At 37.6% G+C, this 17,082-nt stretch overlaps 1 protein-coding gene across 1 annotated transcript in view; it reads right to left on the reverse strand.

Annotated features, from left to right (window-relative positions):
• The window catches only part of macf1a (microtubule actin crosslinking factor 1a), a 175,159-nt gene that overhangs the window by 18,071 nt on the left and 140,006 nt on the right, over positions 1–17,082 (reverse strand). Inside the window, 21 exon segments of the mRNA XM_055225486.1 lie at positions 76–235; positions 1,040–1,209; positions 1,301–1,420; positions 1,638–1,844; positions 2,006–2,161; positions 2,976–3,155; positions 3,747–3,875; positions 4,418–4,615; positions 5,232–5,387; positions 6,080–6,253; positions 6,575–6,676; positions 7,037–7,138; positions 7,220–7,342; positions 7,815–8,041; positions 8,712–8,937; positions 12,253–12,456; positions 12,664–12,882; positions 13,342–13,569; positions 13,973–14,179; positions 14,974–15,200; positions 16,758–16,842. Of these exon segments, the coding sequence (XP_055081461.1) occupies positions 76–235; positions 1,040–1,209; positions 1,301–1,420; positions 1,638–1,844; positions 2,006–2,161; positions 2,976–3,155; positions 3,747–3,875; positions 4,418–4,615; positions 5,232–5,387; positions 6,080–6,253; positions 6,575–6,676; positions 7,037–7,138; positions 7,220–7,342; positions 7,815–8,041; positions 8,712–8,937; positions 12,253–12,456; positions 12,664–12,882; positions 13,342–13,569; positions 13,973–14,179; positions 14,974–15,200; positions 16,758–16,842 (3,600 nt within the window).

Here is a 17,082-nt window from a genome sequence, read left to right on the forward strand (position 1 = left end):
TCTATATTTCAGATTTTAAGGCAGTAAAAATCAAATCCAGCGCCTTTAAGGTATCGTTTTATAGTTTTGTCTGACCTTATGAGCATCCATGAGGTTGGAGACCAGGTCGAAGTCTCCGTGCACCGGCTGGTCCTCGGCCAACTGTGGCTCCACTCTGTAGAGCCAGTCCACCAAAGCCTGAAGGGCCTCAGCAAACTGACCTGAAAACAGCAGAGCCTCCTCCAGCTTGTGCTGCCTGGAAACAAGGGAAAGAGGTGCTGTTAGTCTAGGTACCACTTATAATAACTACACCTAGTCTAACAACAAATAATTATTTAAAAATTAACAACTGAATCATTCTTAATAAACATTATGAAATAGGTCTAGGGCTATAGTGGACTAAATAAATTTTGCTTGCCAAAACCATCAAAACTATTAGGATCTGACCTTGTATCTGACCCAAATTGCACTCACAAGACAGAAGTTCATGCTTAATCAACTATTTAATACAGAATTCTAGTAGCAAATGGTGTATTTATTATTTAGTAAGGTAGATTAACTTCCAAATCATCAGCTAACACCATACATTCTCCTATCTGCTGTTGTCCCATATAAATCCTTAAACTCTAAATAAAATGATTGGTTGACTAACACAACTTTTGGTCGACTCCACTGACTGGTTAATTGGTCTACAGCCCCAATAAGGTCCTTTTTCTTGTATTACTAAAGGTAGAGTATTTATTATAAAGTGTTACCTTAGTCTCACTTATGCACAAAAACATCAATTATTCCATGGAACAATAATCGTTGCAAGAGCTTTGAGTTTAGTCTAATATTGTTAACCCTGCTAACAATTTCTGTAGGGACAATCTCCAACTATAGCACATGTATGTACGTGGATAAATCAGGTCTACACCAGAAGTAAACCAGAACTAAAACAAGGGCAAAACCAGGACTTAACCTGCACTAAACGAGGACAAAATGGACAAGGACTAAAGAAAGACTAATTAGGACTAAGCCAGGGCCTCACTTAAAACATGTTATTTTCTATAGTTTTTACCTCTCCACACTTTTGCCACAGACAGTGTCCCACTTGTCACGGACTTCTCCCACCAAATGGTCCAGTTTCTGTTTGTCGTCTGGGAGCTGGGCTTTGTCCCTCATGGCTCTACCCGACCTCACTGTGGTGTCATAGACTGGCTGCTTGGACCCAAGAGCCTTCTGGAACTCCTACACAAAATATAGAAAATATATTTAAAAGAATTGTTCAAATTACAAATAATAAATAAATAAAAATGTGTACAATATTATTGAACAGTACCTTGTGTTTAGTCAGTTGAACTTTGATCTTGTCCGGTTCATTGGAGATCTCCAGCTCAGAGTCCAGTCGTTTCTCAGCCTCCTCCAGCCAGTCTGTGAGTTTCCTCCAGGCCTCATGGAACTGTGCAAAGTGCAAATAGTTACTAAGCCTGAGCTATTCTTAATAAACTATTTGTTTATTATGAATCAAGCCTTGATGTAGTAAATGATGTACGGTAGTTATTCTATTGCCTCCCTCTTCAGCCACGTTTAGCACACCAATACATATGTTTTATAAAGTCTTCGATAATAGCTTTGCCCTTAACCATGTATCTAGTCTTATTCTAATAGTCCTATACCTGTTTTGCTCTCTTGCGTGCTTCGTCCAGGTGTCTGCCTCGGTCCAGTGACCTCTGCACCAGTTTGTCCCATCGTGCCTGTACACTGAGCAGCAGGTTTTTGATGAGGACCACGTCCTGTTTGAGACTGGCGAATCTGAGCTGAGAGCCGGCCTTCTCCAAAGCCAAGACCTGCTCTCGGTGAGTGTTCACTTCATTCACAAACACCTGCACAAAGACAAGATATGGACATTAGAAATACATTTACATCTATATTTGCTCATATTCAGTTCTGTACTTTTATGTAAATATCAAATTCCACCAATTTCCACTACAAAAGAAAAAATAAAATAATGTTAAAAAACTTAAAGTATTCTGTGTATTCTTACCTTGTGCTCATCGATCTGGAAGAGCACAGTGTCCAGGATGAGACTGGGGGGCTGGGCCATGTTCAGGGTCTGCTCAGCCTGAGTGAGCCAGTTTATAGTGTCCTGGAGAGAGCTCTGGAAACCGGTGGCCAAAGACACGGCCTCCTCCAACTTCGCCTGGAGGAAAGAAGGGCATGTGTTAGAAACTGGTGATCAATTTTTATCAATTCATTCAGTTTTCATTATTAAATTTTTGTTTATTAATTTATTAATTGATTTATTTATGCTGGAAAGTTGATGTGACAGACTGCAAGCAAAATTTAAGTAATACATTTAAGTTATTATTACTATTTCTAGCTTGTTTTCACCAATCTTGTACATATGGTATTGGCATGGTATATGGAAAGTAATATTATGTCTGCATATTGATTTTAAGCTGGAAAACATTAGAGGTGATATTCAGATTTTTGTTTTAATATTTTACTGTTCTGAATAGTTTTTCTGTGTAATTGATTATGTATTTTTTTTCTTCCTGTTTTTAAAATTGGTTTTATTGGATTGTACATAGCCCATGAAAGCTAAATAAGCGTTTATATCACTTCTATGTGCAGAAACTGTTGTTTACAAAATGGGATTAGTTGATATGACCCCTGATTTGTCCAGGAGTCAGTTGTTTTCCAGCATGTAAATAATAATAATAATATGATAATAATATGATAATAATGATAATAATGACAAGAAATACTAATAATGATGACATTAAACTTGTATAGTGCTTTTCATTACACTCAAAGTCTCTTCACATAGTTCAAAACAGACAAAACACAAATTAAAGAATCAGATAAAAAAGGAAATACATTTAAAATGAGATATTTACATGGATATACATGCAGTAAAGTCAGTTAGAAAGTTCAAATATTTGAAAGACTAATCAAATGTATATTATACAAGAAAGGTAAGGTAATGACACAGAATATTGCAGCCCTCTTACCCTGCGCTCGTCCATCTTTGCGTTGAGACTGGTCCACTTGTTCTGGAGCATGGCGAGGTTCTGTTGGGTCTGTGTCGTCCCAGGACCGGCCTCTTCTCCTCGGGCCAAAAGCATGGACTCCCCCTGGTCGAGCAGACGGTGATACTGCTCTGCCCTTTGTGTTAACTGGGCTTGGAGCTCCTAAACAGGACAAAAAGAACAAAAACAAGTTAAAGATCTGGAGACATGAGGGGCTGTGTTCTTGTGCAGTCCTAGGACAAAGGAGGTAAAGTTACACATCATCTGCCATATGTCGACTATTATTCAGTGTTCACAATAAGGATGTATAGGGTAGCACTGTCTATTAGGCTTGTGGCTAAAAATACCCTGTTGCAGTTGTATTGATAATATTTGTCATTTCCAGTGATTGTGTTATGTAAAAAGTATGTGAAGAGTTAATTGGCAAAAACAGATATAATGTAAAAAAATGTTGTAGGTTGAAATTTACAGTTTGCAAGTAATTTTTTATCCAATCCACTCAACTTAAAAAGTTTAGCCTGTAGCTCTAGTAACAAAACAATTAATTTGCTAAAACAACAAGAAACTTGTGTTAGCAATTGAATATTGCTAACACATCATTAGCATATTATCATTATCGTTATACTCCTTTGATCTTGGAGCATGCAACAATGTCCTTTAACCTCTACCATCTGCTTAAATTCAACAAAAAAAACAACAACCAAATTCTTGAAAATAAAAACACATGTTCAATATCTCCTCTTCGCCCCATACCATGTGCTGTTGTAGCTGCTCTCGGGCGGTCTCAGGAAGCCCTCCTGTGGGTTTAGCTGCAGACAGTTGGCTGTCTGTCCTCCTCAGCCACTGAAGAAACTCCTCCAGCTCGCCATGGAAACCCTCAGCCTAAACAAACACAGGTGAAGGATGAGGAGCTGAAAATCGCTTTACAGTTCAGTGTATTATTCATTCATGCCACATTCAGAGGTGGTAAGCTACTTCAGAAGCCACAGCTGCCCTGCGGCAGACTGAGAGGAGCGAGGCTGCATGTCAAACTGTGCCATCGGCCCCTAAAACTACAAATTACTCACTCACACAGCGCATTCAAACTATGTGCAATATGCAATATGAACTTGTATTATTCAAATAAAGAACTAATGGCCTACTTCTAGTATTTTGTAAATATGAGAAAAACAGTGGGTCTCAAAATCATGTTAACAGTTAAGTTAATTCATTAAAAACACTGATTTGCAAAACACTGATTTGCACACCACGTGTGCAAAACTGTTCATTTAAGTTTTGATTAACATCCATTTGTATATTTGTTTTATGTATATCATTTTTATTTCTGGTAATATATAGGTAAAGGAAACAACATTGTTCACAGCAAAAATATAATATGATCACATGCTGAGATGAATCATGTTTTGTAGTGCGTGTCTTCATACCTGTTGCAGTGCGGCCTCCAGTAGTTTCTGTCGGTCCTGGGTCTTGAGTAGCAGACTCTCCCAGCTCTGGTTGAGCTGCTCCAACTGCTCTCGAAGGTGACTGGCCTCATCTCCAGGAGAAGACTCCAGGAGCTCAGCTGCGGCACTGTTCACTGTCTCCACTGTGGCATGATGGGAAAGCACGTCATTACGCAGCACCTAGAGCAGGGGTGAGGGTAAGGAGGATGAGTAAGATGGTTTGAGAGCAGGACAAGAAGTGATAACTGTGCTAATTAATTACTTATTTTTATCAAAAAAAAAGTATATTTTCCTATTGATGCACTAAATATACATGTTCTAACTGATTCCACGTCTTATCCAAAAGTTGGTCTGGGTCTGACAAAATATTTCAATACAAGCAGTTTTAGCCGATTTATAGAAGATTTGATTTTGATTCAATACCTGGAAGTATTATACCATATCTATAAACCAAAGTAAATTGTCAGTGTCTTGGTTCTACCTGAAAAGATTTGGAAAGAATAATAAGTAGAGTAAACTAGTGTAATAAGTGCAATTTGTGATAGTGATATTTTAAAATAAAAAATTTGGACTACTAGAAAGAAACATTGACAGAACAACCCATCTTTGAACTGAAAAAATGAAAAAAAAAAAAAAACCCTCATGTGACTTTTGGTGAAAATAGAGCTTGAATAAGAGTGAACTCAAAAACACTTGAATAAGATGATGAAATACCTCTAACTAAAGGCTATAATGTTAAACAAAACCACAAGAAGCAGCAGTAGTCTGTATGAGTGAAGCCGTAGATAGAGCGTACGTGGTGCTTGGCGAGTTCAATCTCGATGGCTTTGGGGTCAGAGTTCACGGGTCTCTGCGTGTCTAAAGTGGCATGAGTGTGACTGAGCCAGGCCTGGAGCTCCGAAAGTGCGTGCTGAAACTGCCCCAGGGCGAGTAGGGCCGCCTCCAGCTTGTGCTGCAGCGAAGGAAAGAGAGCAGGTAAAACCAAGCACACACAAGAGACAGGAACACAAAGCAATGAGTATTTACTGTACACGGATGTATTAACACTTTAATATATTATGAAGTCTTCATGTTTGTGGTTTACTAAGGTTCATTAAGTAGTAGTTATTATAAAGGGAAACTATATACAAACCTGCCAAAAAAAGACTTATAGTAACATGTTACAATCTCACTTGCAAAATTCATTTGGTTAATTACTGGTATTTAAAATAACTGTAGAAACACAGTTGCTTTCAAGTGCACCACAAATTTACATTTAGTCAAGAGAAAGTAAATGATCTTTGGGATTAAATCACATGCTATTAAAGGGACCTAAACTGAAAACATTAACCATTGTCAAATGTTAGATGGGCAAAAATACATGTTTTTAGAGTGTGTAAAAACATGTTTTTACAAATGTCATTATTGATTATTTATCAAACTTGACCAGGGGTTATTGATCAGTTATTTGGAGTATTCCATAACATCATTATAATCTTTTAAGCATTCTAACATGTAAATTATGGCCACTGAACATTGAACATGGCTAGCAATTTGCAACAGCAGTTTGTAAGTCAAGTTACTGCAAAGTTTCACACATTAGTAAAGGCATTAATTGCTACCACACAAAACTGCTTAAGTTATTTCAACACATATATTCTCTACCTGTCTCTGGGTGATTTTGTCCCCTAAATTATCCCAAAGGTGTCGGAGTTCGGTCAGTGGTTCCTGGATCATGTCTCTGTCAGTTTGATCTGAGACTTTCTTCAATAGCAGCTCCCCCTGGTGGCACAGCTTCTCCATGTCAATCTGCTGCTGGTACACCTCCACTTTGTACTGCTGCTCAAACAGCAAGAAAACACTAGAGTGAGGGTTTGCAGACTGTAGCGATGTTAATTGATAATTATGATTATTTAGATTGCCAAAATATAATTTTAAGAACTATAAAATAATAATTGTGACCATTTTAGAAGCAAAATTAATGTAAGTGGTTTCACCTCAATCTATACTCAAAAAGTAAACATTATTGTAAAGTGCTTTTTTATCTGCTGATTATGTCTCATACTTAGTTGACTTAATTATTTCATAAATGCATTATAAACTGTTAAACTGATGAGATAAAGATGTTATTTATTTGTTGATTCAAAAGGTTTATCCAACCTTGAGTTCCTCTATCTGCTGCTTGACTGTTCCCAGGTCAGTTCCAACAGTCGACATGTCACACAGTTTGATTACAGCATTGTCCAGGTAGTCGAACATGGACTGAAAAACACCAAAAATGCAGTACGAGATGAGGCAACCATTGTATTTTAGCCTTCCCGAATGACAAAAGAGTTGCGCTTAAAAGACAAGGTACATCCTTAGTTACATAGGTGTAATATTAGATTATTTTGTCATGTCTTGAAATTTATTCTATTTATTCCATATGATTGATGACCGCAAGAGACATTTTAAAGTTTACAAAACAACCCAAAAATTCTATTTTAGTAAGCACAAAAATAACTGTTCAGTCAAAATAAAATTATGTGTTAAATATGGTAATACATCTCGGCTGTTACATGCATTAACTGCAAAAAAGCAACATGTTACGTATGCAAACTAAATAAATAAAACTGTACAAACCTGGAGTGCATCTTGATACTGGACAGAGGCGGTCATTGCTTCGTCCAGTCTCTCCATCCTCTCCCTCCACGTTCGGTTCAGTCCCTCCCAGGCAGCATTCATCTAAAAGCACAAAATATAAAACTGATTAGAGAACTATACATTGAATTTAATATTCCCACTGATGCCCTGTTAATATCTCACCTCATCAATGGTTTTCTTGACCTCAGGTTTCTCAGTTTCTCCACAGGCAAAGATGAGGTCAGCCCCGAGGGTCCTCACAAATTCAAGCTCCTCCCTCAGCCCGTCTGTCTCTGCTTTAATGGCCTGAACATGAGAAAGAAAGTACATATACAAACTACACACAAATAGAATATTAGCAATACCATAGTACAAACTGGCATTGGTGTTGAAGTTAACAGTGGCAACTAACAAAAAAGTTTAACCAAACAGTTTGGAACACAAGACAGAAAAATAACTTTAAAGTTGCACAAAGCAACTTCTTGTCCGCGACCTGCTTGTGTGCATCTTATTGCTTTGCCTGGACTGTTCCACAGTATGGCTTTAAACTCCTAACTATCTTGCATTTATTCAGTCTGAGGTGTTAACCCTCAAACTCAAGTATATATTCAGTGTAGAAAAAACTTTCTATTTATTGGTGCAGTTTTGAGCATGTTTCACCATTGAAAAGATATAATATTTTTATTTTGAATGGTTAATTCTCATGGCAACAGCACTAATTTTTCATCACTCTAAAACTCATGGATAAATTGCATGCCCTTTGCCACACAGCTCATACCTCTGCAGCTTCTATTTGCTGTTTGATGAGGGAGGGGTCAACTCCGGGATCCTCCAGCTCCCTCACGATGTCCTGAGAGTCTCGGAGTGTGCTGAGTAGAGCCGCCACATCTGACCAGAACTTCCCAGCCAGATCCAGCACGTCGTTCAGTTTGGTCTCACGCTCCTCGGCCCTCTGACGGATCTCATCCCACAGAGAGCGCAGCCGGAGCAGACGGGAACGCACCGCTGAGAGGGAGAGGAGAATTTAGAGATTTTAGTGGATAAGTCAAAAACAAACATAAAGGTGCACTATATAACTTTTCTACTGGAAGGTTTGCCTAATTATTGCTTTTGGTTATTACTTTGAATGTTACACAGTATGGCATTAAACTTATCTATCTCCATGAAGACAAGCAGATGACATCACTAAGCCATGCTACCAGTTATTTTTGAACCATAAAACAACTGAATAAATACAAAATAAAAGTATAATGCCATACTGTGGAACATTGCAAGCAAATAAGGCATGTGGTGAAGCAGGTGGCTCACTGTTTGTGAATTTACTAATAATCTGATCACTGAACACAGGTCAAGGCTATAATAATAAGATAAGATAAGATATGCCTTTATTAGTCCCACAGTGGGGAAATTCCAATGTTGCACCGCACAGTTAAAGAACAGAAGGAAAATGGTACATGCAATAAAACAAGATAATAGATAAATAGCTTAAAATAATTTTAAAAAAATAGACTTAAAAAATAAACTAAAACTAGACTCTAATGGCTACAATAATAAGGCCACTGGGGAAAAAATGACAGTAGTAATATACACAGTGATTTTATAAGAATACTAAAACATATTTCTATACATTCCTCAATAAATGTTCATTACCACTTTTAATATCTTTGGTTCTTACCCTGGGCGGCTGGGTCATTATGAGCGGCTCGCCCGATGAGCTCCTCTCCTCGAGCACACAGAGCAGAGAAACTGGGTAAGAGTTTGTCCAGCTCCAGACCCTGAGCGCGGTGATCAGAGAGCTGCTCCCGGATCTTATCCACCTCCGCAGCCACCGGAGGAGGCTGTCTCAGCCTCTGCACGGCTCCCTCAAGAGTCTCCAGCAGAGGGTCCATCTTATCATGGAACTGAGGGGAGCAATGGAGGCGGTTTAGATACACAAGACAATATTATGAAAAAGTGATAAAAATACAGTATATTGCAAAATATATATATATTGTTAAGGGGTACATTTTTAAAATGACAAACCTGATGATTTACCACTTTAAAGGTCTTTAACTACAACAGTTGCATTTAAAAAAGAAATTCATGTTGAAGAAAAAAGCACATGAAAAATAAAGTTGTACATCAAAATGAATATATCTTTTCTAGTTTTGTAATATTTTGGCTTAAACATAGCTGATAGCTTTATATTTAACACAAAGGCAGACATGGAAAATCTATTGATGCCATTTTCAATTCATGGTTGATTTAATTAAATAAATTCAAATTATATTTTAGAAGATTGTTCTGATAAAAAAATATGTTAAAAGCAATCCAATTTAAATAATGCTCTTTACAATGACACATGCTGAAAGTTTGTGAAATCAATGCCAGATCATGTCATGCAGCCATAATAACCCAGAGTGCTCAGTGTTACCATGGTGACTCTTACCTCCATTAGCTGGTGATGCAGTGAGCAGTGACCGATGGAGAGAATGGAGGTGGAACAACACACACAGCACATCCACAATCAGTGAATATGCATTAGGGTGGAGGTTAGAGATGGGACACAGGTAAAGTTATGAGGCAGGGGTGAGGGTTAAGTGAGGTGAGGGGTGAGGTGGAGGTGAGACAAGGAAACAAACATGTTTGAATGAGACAGAGGAGGGTGGAGAAACAAAATCATGAGTTAAACCAAATTACATGCATACAACAAAAACAGTGCCACACATTATCTAGCAGTGCTGTGATGAAGTAAAAATCACAAACAAGATTTAAATATAGTGTTTCCCATTAATAGAGGAGACTATGGTGGCCCCTCATAGTCCAAAAACAACTTGTACTATTGATACTTTGCAGCTGATGTCATCCAGGGGCGCCTGCAGGATTTTTTTGGAAGGTACGCACAGCCAAGTGGGTGACAGACAATGCACGTGCACCATCATACACACGCAAATAGTCACATAGTCCTATTTTAATGTTTTCCCTGGTTGGCCCGCCGTGTCACTGACCTTCCTCAGGGCCTGTTTCCCCTGCGCTCTCTCCCCAGTCTCTCCTCTGCTCTCGGTCAGTAAAACGCAAGAATGAACAACAGCTCTTTGGGAAACTTAATGAAACGCTGCTGACATTAAATGAGACGATAGCGAGAGAAAAGAGAGAGGCGGACCTCCAAAGTCCTGTGCGTCATGAGTACGATGGTAGTGTGCAGACAAACTTTACATCATCTTCTCACATTATGTTTAGGATTTCCAACTCTGTGCACAGGGAATTACAACATTTGATAACGCAGGGCAGGATATTGACAGTCCTGAACACATTGACTGAGGTGAGTGACAGGCCCATGCTGCGCAGAGAGAGAAAAGGGAGTGCGAGACGTAGATTGGTTATTGAATGTACGCACTGGTTTTATAGTGATCATCGCGGCACCCACAGGACTGGTGTCAGGGTGACATGCCGTCTTTTACATGCTGGGATAGGAATTAGTCACTCACACTTTTTTCAAAATCAAACACCTAAATTGATCATGAGAGCTTGTAATAATCACGGGCTTTCAAAAAATGTGTTTAAATTAATTTAGCATTTTTTTAACCATCTTAAAACTAATCAGGCTGTGTTTGCGTCGTGTTGCTATGGTAGCTGATGAACATTCCACCATAAACATTCATGTAGAACGCCCCAGCATGATGTCACTGCAAAGTATCAATATACTGGCATCACAAAATAAAACTTTGTTCCCTATTGTATTATCATACACTTTTAAAAGTAACTATATTGGACAAAAAGAGTGCTTTGTTTAATAGGCAATAAACATAATTTATAATCCACAAATTGTATAAAATAAATTATGAAATCTAAATTATTAGTGCCACCAGTCTCCTTAAAATCTACGTGAAACACTTAAATGTCTATGAATAAGAAAGAACATGGTGACAAGTACAAGTACAATTAAAGCAATAGTTTCAAACATTTATGGACAATTAGTTCAAATCCAAAAAATGTCAACATGCCACAGTGGCTAGAGATGAGTTAATTGCATGTTAGATGGCAAGTAAATGGCAACGGTTCCTTATGGACTATTTAATTTAATCTGATAAATGCCTGTTTCACTGTTTGATTTTCTAACTGTCTTTTGGTTAAACCAACAATTTTGTAAAGCCATGCAAAAGGATTGCAGTTTTGGGGCCCTCCAAAAATAAATTTAAATTGGATTGAATTAATAAATTAAATACATGTTTAAACTTTTACTAATTTTGAAAAACAATATGACATTAAGCAAGCAATGGCATTATGGGGCTGCTACAGAAGTAGTCAAAGAATGCAAACTTCCCTGTTATTATGCACAAGTCATTCTGAACAAAAACTTTTGAAACTCCTAAAATTATGATAAATATTCAGTAATTTGATCAAATGTAGTTATTTATACAGTAGTTGCTAGGGTAGATTTGCGATGTGCTGAGCTCTCTGGGCCACCGTCTCGTTGGTAAAACAATTTCTCCATAAAATTCCCATTTAAATGCAATGCTGTTACCAGAAGCACACACACAGCCCCCATGCTGGTAATAAATCAAACCAAATTTCTGTCCTGAGTCTGGGAAGCCAACATTAGCCAGAGCTCCTATAAATAGACTGGGGCCAAACAACCTTTAGAAATAATTTATCAGTCTGCACCAAAGCACAAATGGATGTCATTATGTCAAATTATGCACAATATCTATGTCTGAAGTGCAACACATTTGGACAAGTGCAGTAATTGCTAATTTGGTTCCTGGTTTGGAGGTAGATTGGTTGGCAGAGACAGAAAATGTTTTGGATATTTCAAACTTTTCCTTTGCAGACTCAAACTTCTAGACAGAAATAATATAAATGTTCAATTTGAAGCCTCTTAGACTGGTAAAATTAGGACTAGATAGGGTTAAAAATGTCTGCGTAATCCCTCAGTCATTCAAGTCTGATCTCATGTGAAACGTCTTCATTCCTACAACGATTTGTATTTTGTCCTACAATGACTGAATTTTGTCTTTTGCTATAGGGTTAAAAATGTTACTAAGATTGTTACTAATCATTATTTTGTTTTATGGTTCTAGAGATTGTTGTAAAAATAACATTTAAATTGAATTTTGTCAGTTTATAAAAAAATATCTCACCATAAGATGGGCTTAATACTTGCCACTTTGAACTCTGGTTTGAGAATAATTTGGCAGGGCAGTGATAGTAAATATTGTTTAATTTCTTCAATGTACCTGTGCAGACTGGGAAACTGCTTCGTCCAGTGTAGCAGCTCGACCTTTGACCTCCTCTTTGATGGCGATGTAGCGTCTTTCAGCCTCGTTGTAGCGCTGAGTAACAGTTTCTCCATCGTGAAGGCTGAGCTCTGCTAACTGAGGCCCGATCTTCAGCAGCTTATCTATGTGAGGTTTATGTTCAGCAATGGACTCCCGCAGCAACTACAAATAAAGTAGATTTAAGTAAGTAGATATAAATACTAAAAAAACACATACTTGGTGAAAAATACATAGTATTTATTAAATGGGATTATTGAACTCAATTGAGTCCACAGCTTGGATACCTAAAATTACTTATCTGCATCAAAATATTTACTATGATTTTGAGATGAATATGTTATACTTTACACCTCTCTGTCCCTTTCTTACCCTCATGTGGTCCTGCTGCAGCCTCAGTGCGTCGGTGTCTATAGCTGGAGGAGGTAGCTGAGAGATCAGAGACTCTGTCTCCCCAAGCCATGGCTCTAGCTCCTCATACGTCTCCCAGAACCGTGCCACTAGGACCTGGGCCTGCTCCAGAGCCGAGAACCGCTCACTGTGGCTCTGACTGACTGCCTCGTACCGTAGGCTGAGGGAGTCTGTCTTCACCTGGAAAGGGCAATGTGGTACAAGGCATTAAAACATAATAAGGCATGTTTTTTTTTCATAACATTGTATTCTAGAGATTATTGTAGGATTCAGATATTAAGTAAAATTACTATTCACCATAGCTTGCTGATAGGTTCACAACCTAAAATGAACAGTGAGATAACATAATATACTTGACTATATATTTTGAATCCATCACTTGCTTTCAATAAAAATATTATACGGAGAAGCCATCCATTTAGTCAACGAACTAAAATCTCACTTGGTTGACAGGAAGATATACACATGGGGTAACATATTAAGTAATTAATCATTTAAAATATATAATTTACTTCCTAAAGTAAAAATAAATAAATAAACAAAACTACAACAACACAACGCATCATATGATGTAGACTAATTTATTGTATAGGACATATTGTGAAATTGTAATACGTAAGTTAGTAGCATCCAACTCACCATAAGCGCGTCCTTCTGAGCATCGCTGCATGTCTCTAGAATCTCATCCCGTGAGGACAGGAGCTGGTCCACTGTGTCTTTATGTCTGATAATGTCGATGTTGAAGGCTCTCTGCACCTGGAGCTGGGCCCCAGTCACATCAGGCTCCAGGCTCAGAGGACCCAGAGACGACAGTTTGCGCTCTGTCTCCCCCACCCAGGCCAGCTCTGCGTCTACGGCCTCTTCGTACTGGACAGACAAGGGGGGAAATATGTGAAATACAAGAAACGTCTTTTCTACATTAATCTACAGAGCTTGGTTAATTCTAGCCATTTTAAACATTTCTGAAAGGAAAATTCTATAGATAAAACAGAAGTGTATATTATGTAGTTATATACAGCAAACGTTTTTGTTAACATAAAATAAAAATGTATTAAAATGATTAATTCATGGTTGAATGTTTTTTTCAAAAGCACATTTATACAGAAATTTGAATTTGCATAATGATGCACTCAGAATTTGTGATGCAAATACTGTGCATTTTGTAAAATTGTAAAGGAGTTTGATTGAATGTAGTTACATGTAATTAATTTTCTATTTTCAATATATGCAGCAATAAAAAAAGCAAAAATCATATCTATTGTTGCAGTACCTGTTGTGACCTCTGAATAGCAGCCTGCACCAGCTGTACTCTCTGTGTGATGGTGTCGTCAGCTTGTCTGTAGCGCTGGTTTGCGTCGGCCACAAGTCGGTCCAGCCCCTCTCTGGCTCTCCAGGGCACCAGGTCTAAAAGAGCACTGCCCACCTCATTCACTGTGTCCAGAACCAGACGCTTCTCTGCAGAGACCTTCTTCAGCTCCTATGGCACAAAAATACAAAAAGTTATTTCTAAGTAGGGGTAGGAGATATATCAAAAAGCAATAGATAATATTGCAATTGTTGTTTGGGAGCAAAAATGAAGTATATTGTCTTCAAAATGATGTCAAAATAAACCTCAACCAAAATATTTACCAACAGATAAAATAAATCAATAATAATAATAATAATAATAATAATAATAAACAAATACATTAATAAATAGTCAAAATATTATTCTTTTTTTCTTGTAATGTAATGGCAGAGAAATATGACTAAATGTGACTAAAAGTGAAATGACATTTTGTAGGGAAATTACACAGCAGACCATTCTTGAATTCTGTGAAATTTTTGTTTCTATGGTAACTTGGTTGAAAATAGAACAGTGGTTGCTTTGAAAAACCAAAATAGTCCCAACTAGACATTTTGAAAAGTATTTACTTCCAGGCATCTTATTTTCTGAACAGGATATTGACGTAAACAGTAAAAACAAAAAGAAACATAAGTTTTATACTTTGATTGATTGATTTTAAAAATACATGTTTGAGAGTAACAAAAACGGTTTTGATGAAAGTATTAAATTACACTATGAAAACAGCAAGGTTTATTGTACTGCATAAAAGTGGCACAAGATATATATGGTTTTCAATAAAGTGCTCAATAAGTAATTAGAGAAAAGATAAGGGTACAGCACTGAGCCTTGGGGTACACCAATAAGAGAGAGAGAGACGTAATTAACTGTAAATAACAAACTATAATTGGTAGATATGAATTAACTGTGATAACTTGTTAAACTACCTTCTGCCTCTCTTGATAGGCTGGCGTGGCATCTGGCTCTATGTTGTTAAGCTCTGCCTCCACAGAGTCGAGCCATTGATTGAGGTCATCGTTAGCACTGGAGAACCGCGTGGCTAACTGTAGCGCCTGCTCTAGAGTCCGCAGGGCTTTGCTGCTGCCCGCTGTCATCTCAGCGTAACGTGACTTTATACCATCTAACTTCTCCTGGATCAGAAGAACCTCCTCACCTACAAGAGACCAAAAAGACAAGATCAGTACTTAAAACATAAGGATTACAAACTACTCAATGCTACTACTTATTTACTGGCCAATAACAATTGATTATATTGATGTTTGTATTTTGGTAGACCAGGTGTAATGTAAAAGTTATGGGATTATGGTACAACTTTATAGTAACTAAACCTTGATTAGCCTTAAGAACAAACAAAGACTTAATTCATAGTGGACTAATAGACAAGGCAAGGCAAGGCAAATTTATTTGTATAGCACAATTCGTACACAAGGTAATTCAAAGTGCTTTACAGAATAAGAAAGACATTAAAATCACACAAATCAAAACATAAATAATCACCCAATCTGCAACTCTCTCACCCACTCGTTTGCACCCTTTAAAAACTCTCTCTCGCACTCTTTAAACACTGTCTTGCTCAGTTTAAGAACTTTCCCATTACTTTACAAAAAACGTTCCTGTCACTTCTCAAATACTTTCCTGTCACTTTACTATGTCTAATAAAAGACCATCAGTCCATGTTTCTTTTGTCATCATAAAATTACCATTAAAGGAGAAGAGTGCAGAATAAAAACATTTCAGTCGTATGCACAGCTAAACAGAACCGTTTTGAGCCTGGATTTAAACATTGTCAAAGTAGAGGCCTGTCTCACATCTTCAGGAAGATTGTTCCAGGTTTTAGCTGCATAAAACTGAAACGCTGATTCCCCATGTTTAGTCCTGACTCTGGGCACCAGCAGGAGGCCGGTCCCTGAAGTCCTCAAATTGCGAAAACCAAAATAGTTTTTTCAGGTTTAGCAACTACTTAATAATGGGATTAGGATTATTGGTGTTACCTATACCTATACTGACTTTCATTTACTACAGGGCAGTTTAATTATAAAATTATCCTAACACACTCATGTCTCAAAAAAGGAGACAGCTACATTACTTTGCAAAAGACTTCATCGTGAGAAAAACCTGCCTTCTACATTATTTATAATATGTTGCATGTCTCAAACTACTTAAGTGGATTGGAAGAGAAGCTCAAGGTAAGTGTGTTTAAAAGATGCAAGAGGATGAAAATACATTTGATACAAAATACTAAAAATACATTAGGCCAGCAATACTTAGCCATACCAATACAAGAACTGGTACAATACTACTTATCAGGCTGTATAATTTGTACAGTGTAAAATGAAGGACAAGACATTTCTGTCATTACGTATAAATAGCTTGGAGTATTTTTTCTGGTCTGCAAAACCCCTTCACTGCTTGTATCATTCACAACCACATCATTGGTCCAAATATTTGAACACACAGGCAGCGCAGTGGGGTGTTCATGGGGTAGACCAACAATCGCCCCTTTATTAGAAGAAGCAGTCGTACGGTTTATGTCCGACATGAAGCAGAGAAACCAGATGTTGATTTCTGGTGAGCCACAGATAGAAAAATGTGTTTCTTGGTTTAACAGTGATTTTCTGTCCAAGCCTGGCCCATAGCTTTTAGTGTGTGTAAACATTCTCACTGGGATCATTGGAAGTGTTGCGGTCTTGATGTAATAGTAGACACTTACCTGTGGTTTGTTTCAGTAAAGCCTGTCCATTTTTGATTGCCTGGTCCACTGTCTTCTTTCGGCTCACAATTTCCTCATTCAAAGCCTACAAGGAGGACATTAATTACAGTTCAATGGAGCTTCTAAAACAATGGATTACGGTGTCTCTCTTGAAGCTTTTACAACCTTGATGTTAAAAGCAAGGAATAGGAAAATACTTGTCTTATACCTTTTAAATTAAACATAACTTCACGCTGTTGCTTTATATTCCAAAACAGGCACTGAACAAACTATAGGCAGTGAAGCACAATCTAATTAGGAAAATCTGAAAATTGTGATTTTTGAC

This window comes from Periophthalmus magnuspinnatus, chromosome 11 (genome assembly GCF_009829125.3).
Source record: "Periophthalmus magnuspinnatus isolate fPerMag1 chromosome 11, fPerMag1.2.pri, whole genome shotgun sequence".
NCBI classification, from domain to species: domain Eukaryota; kingdom Metazoa; phylum Chordata; class Actinopteri; order Gobiiformes; family Gobiidae; genus Periophthalmus; species Periophthalmus magnuspinnatus.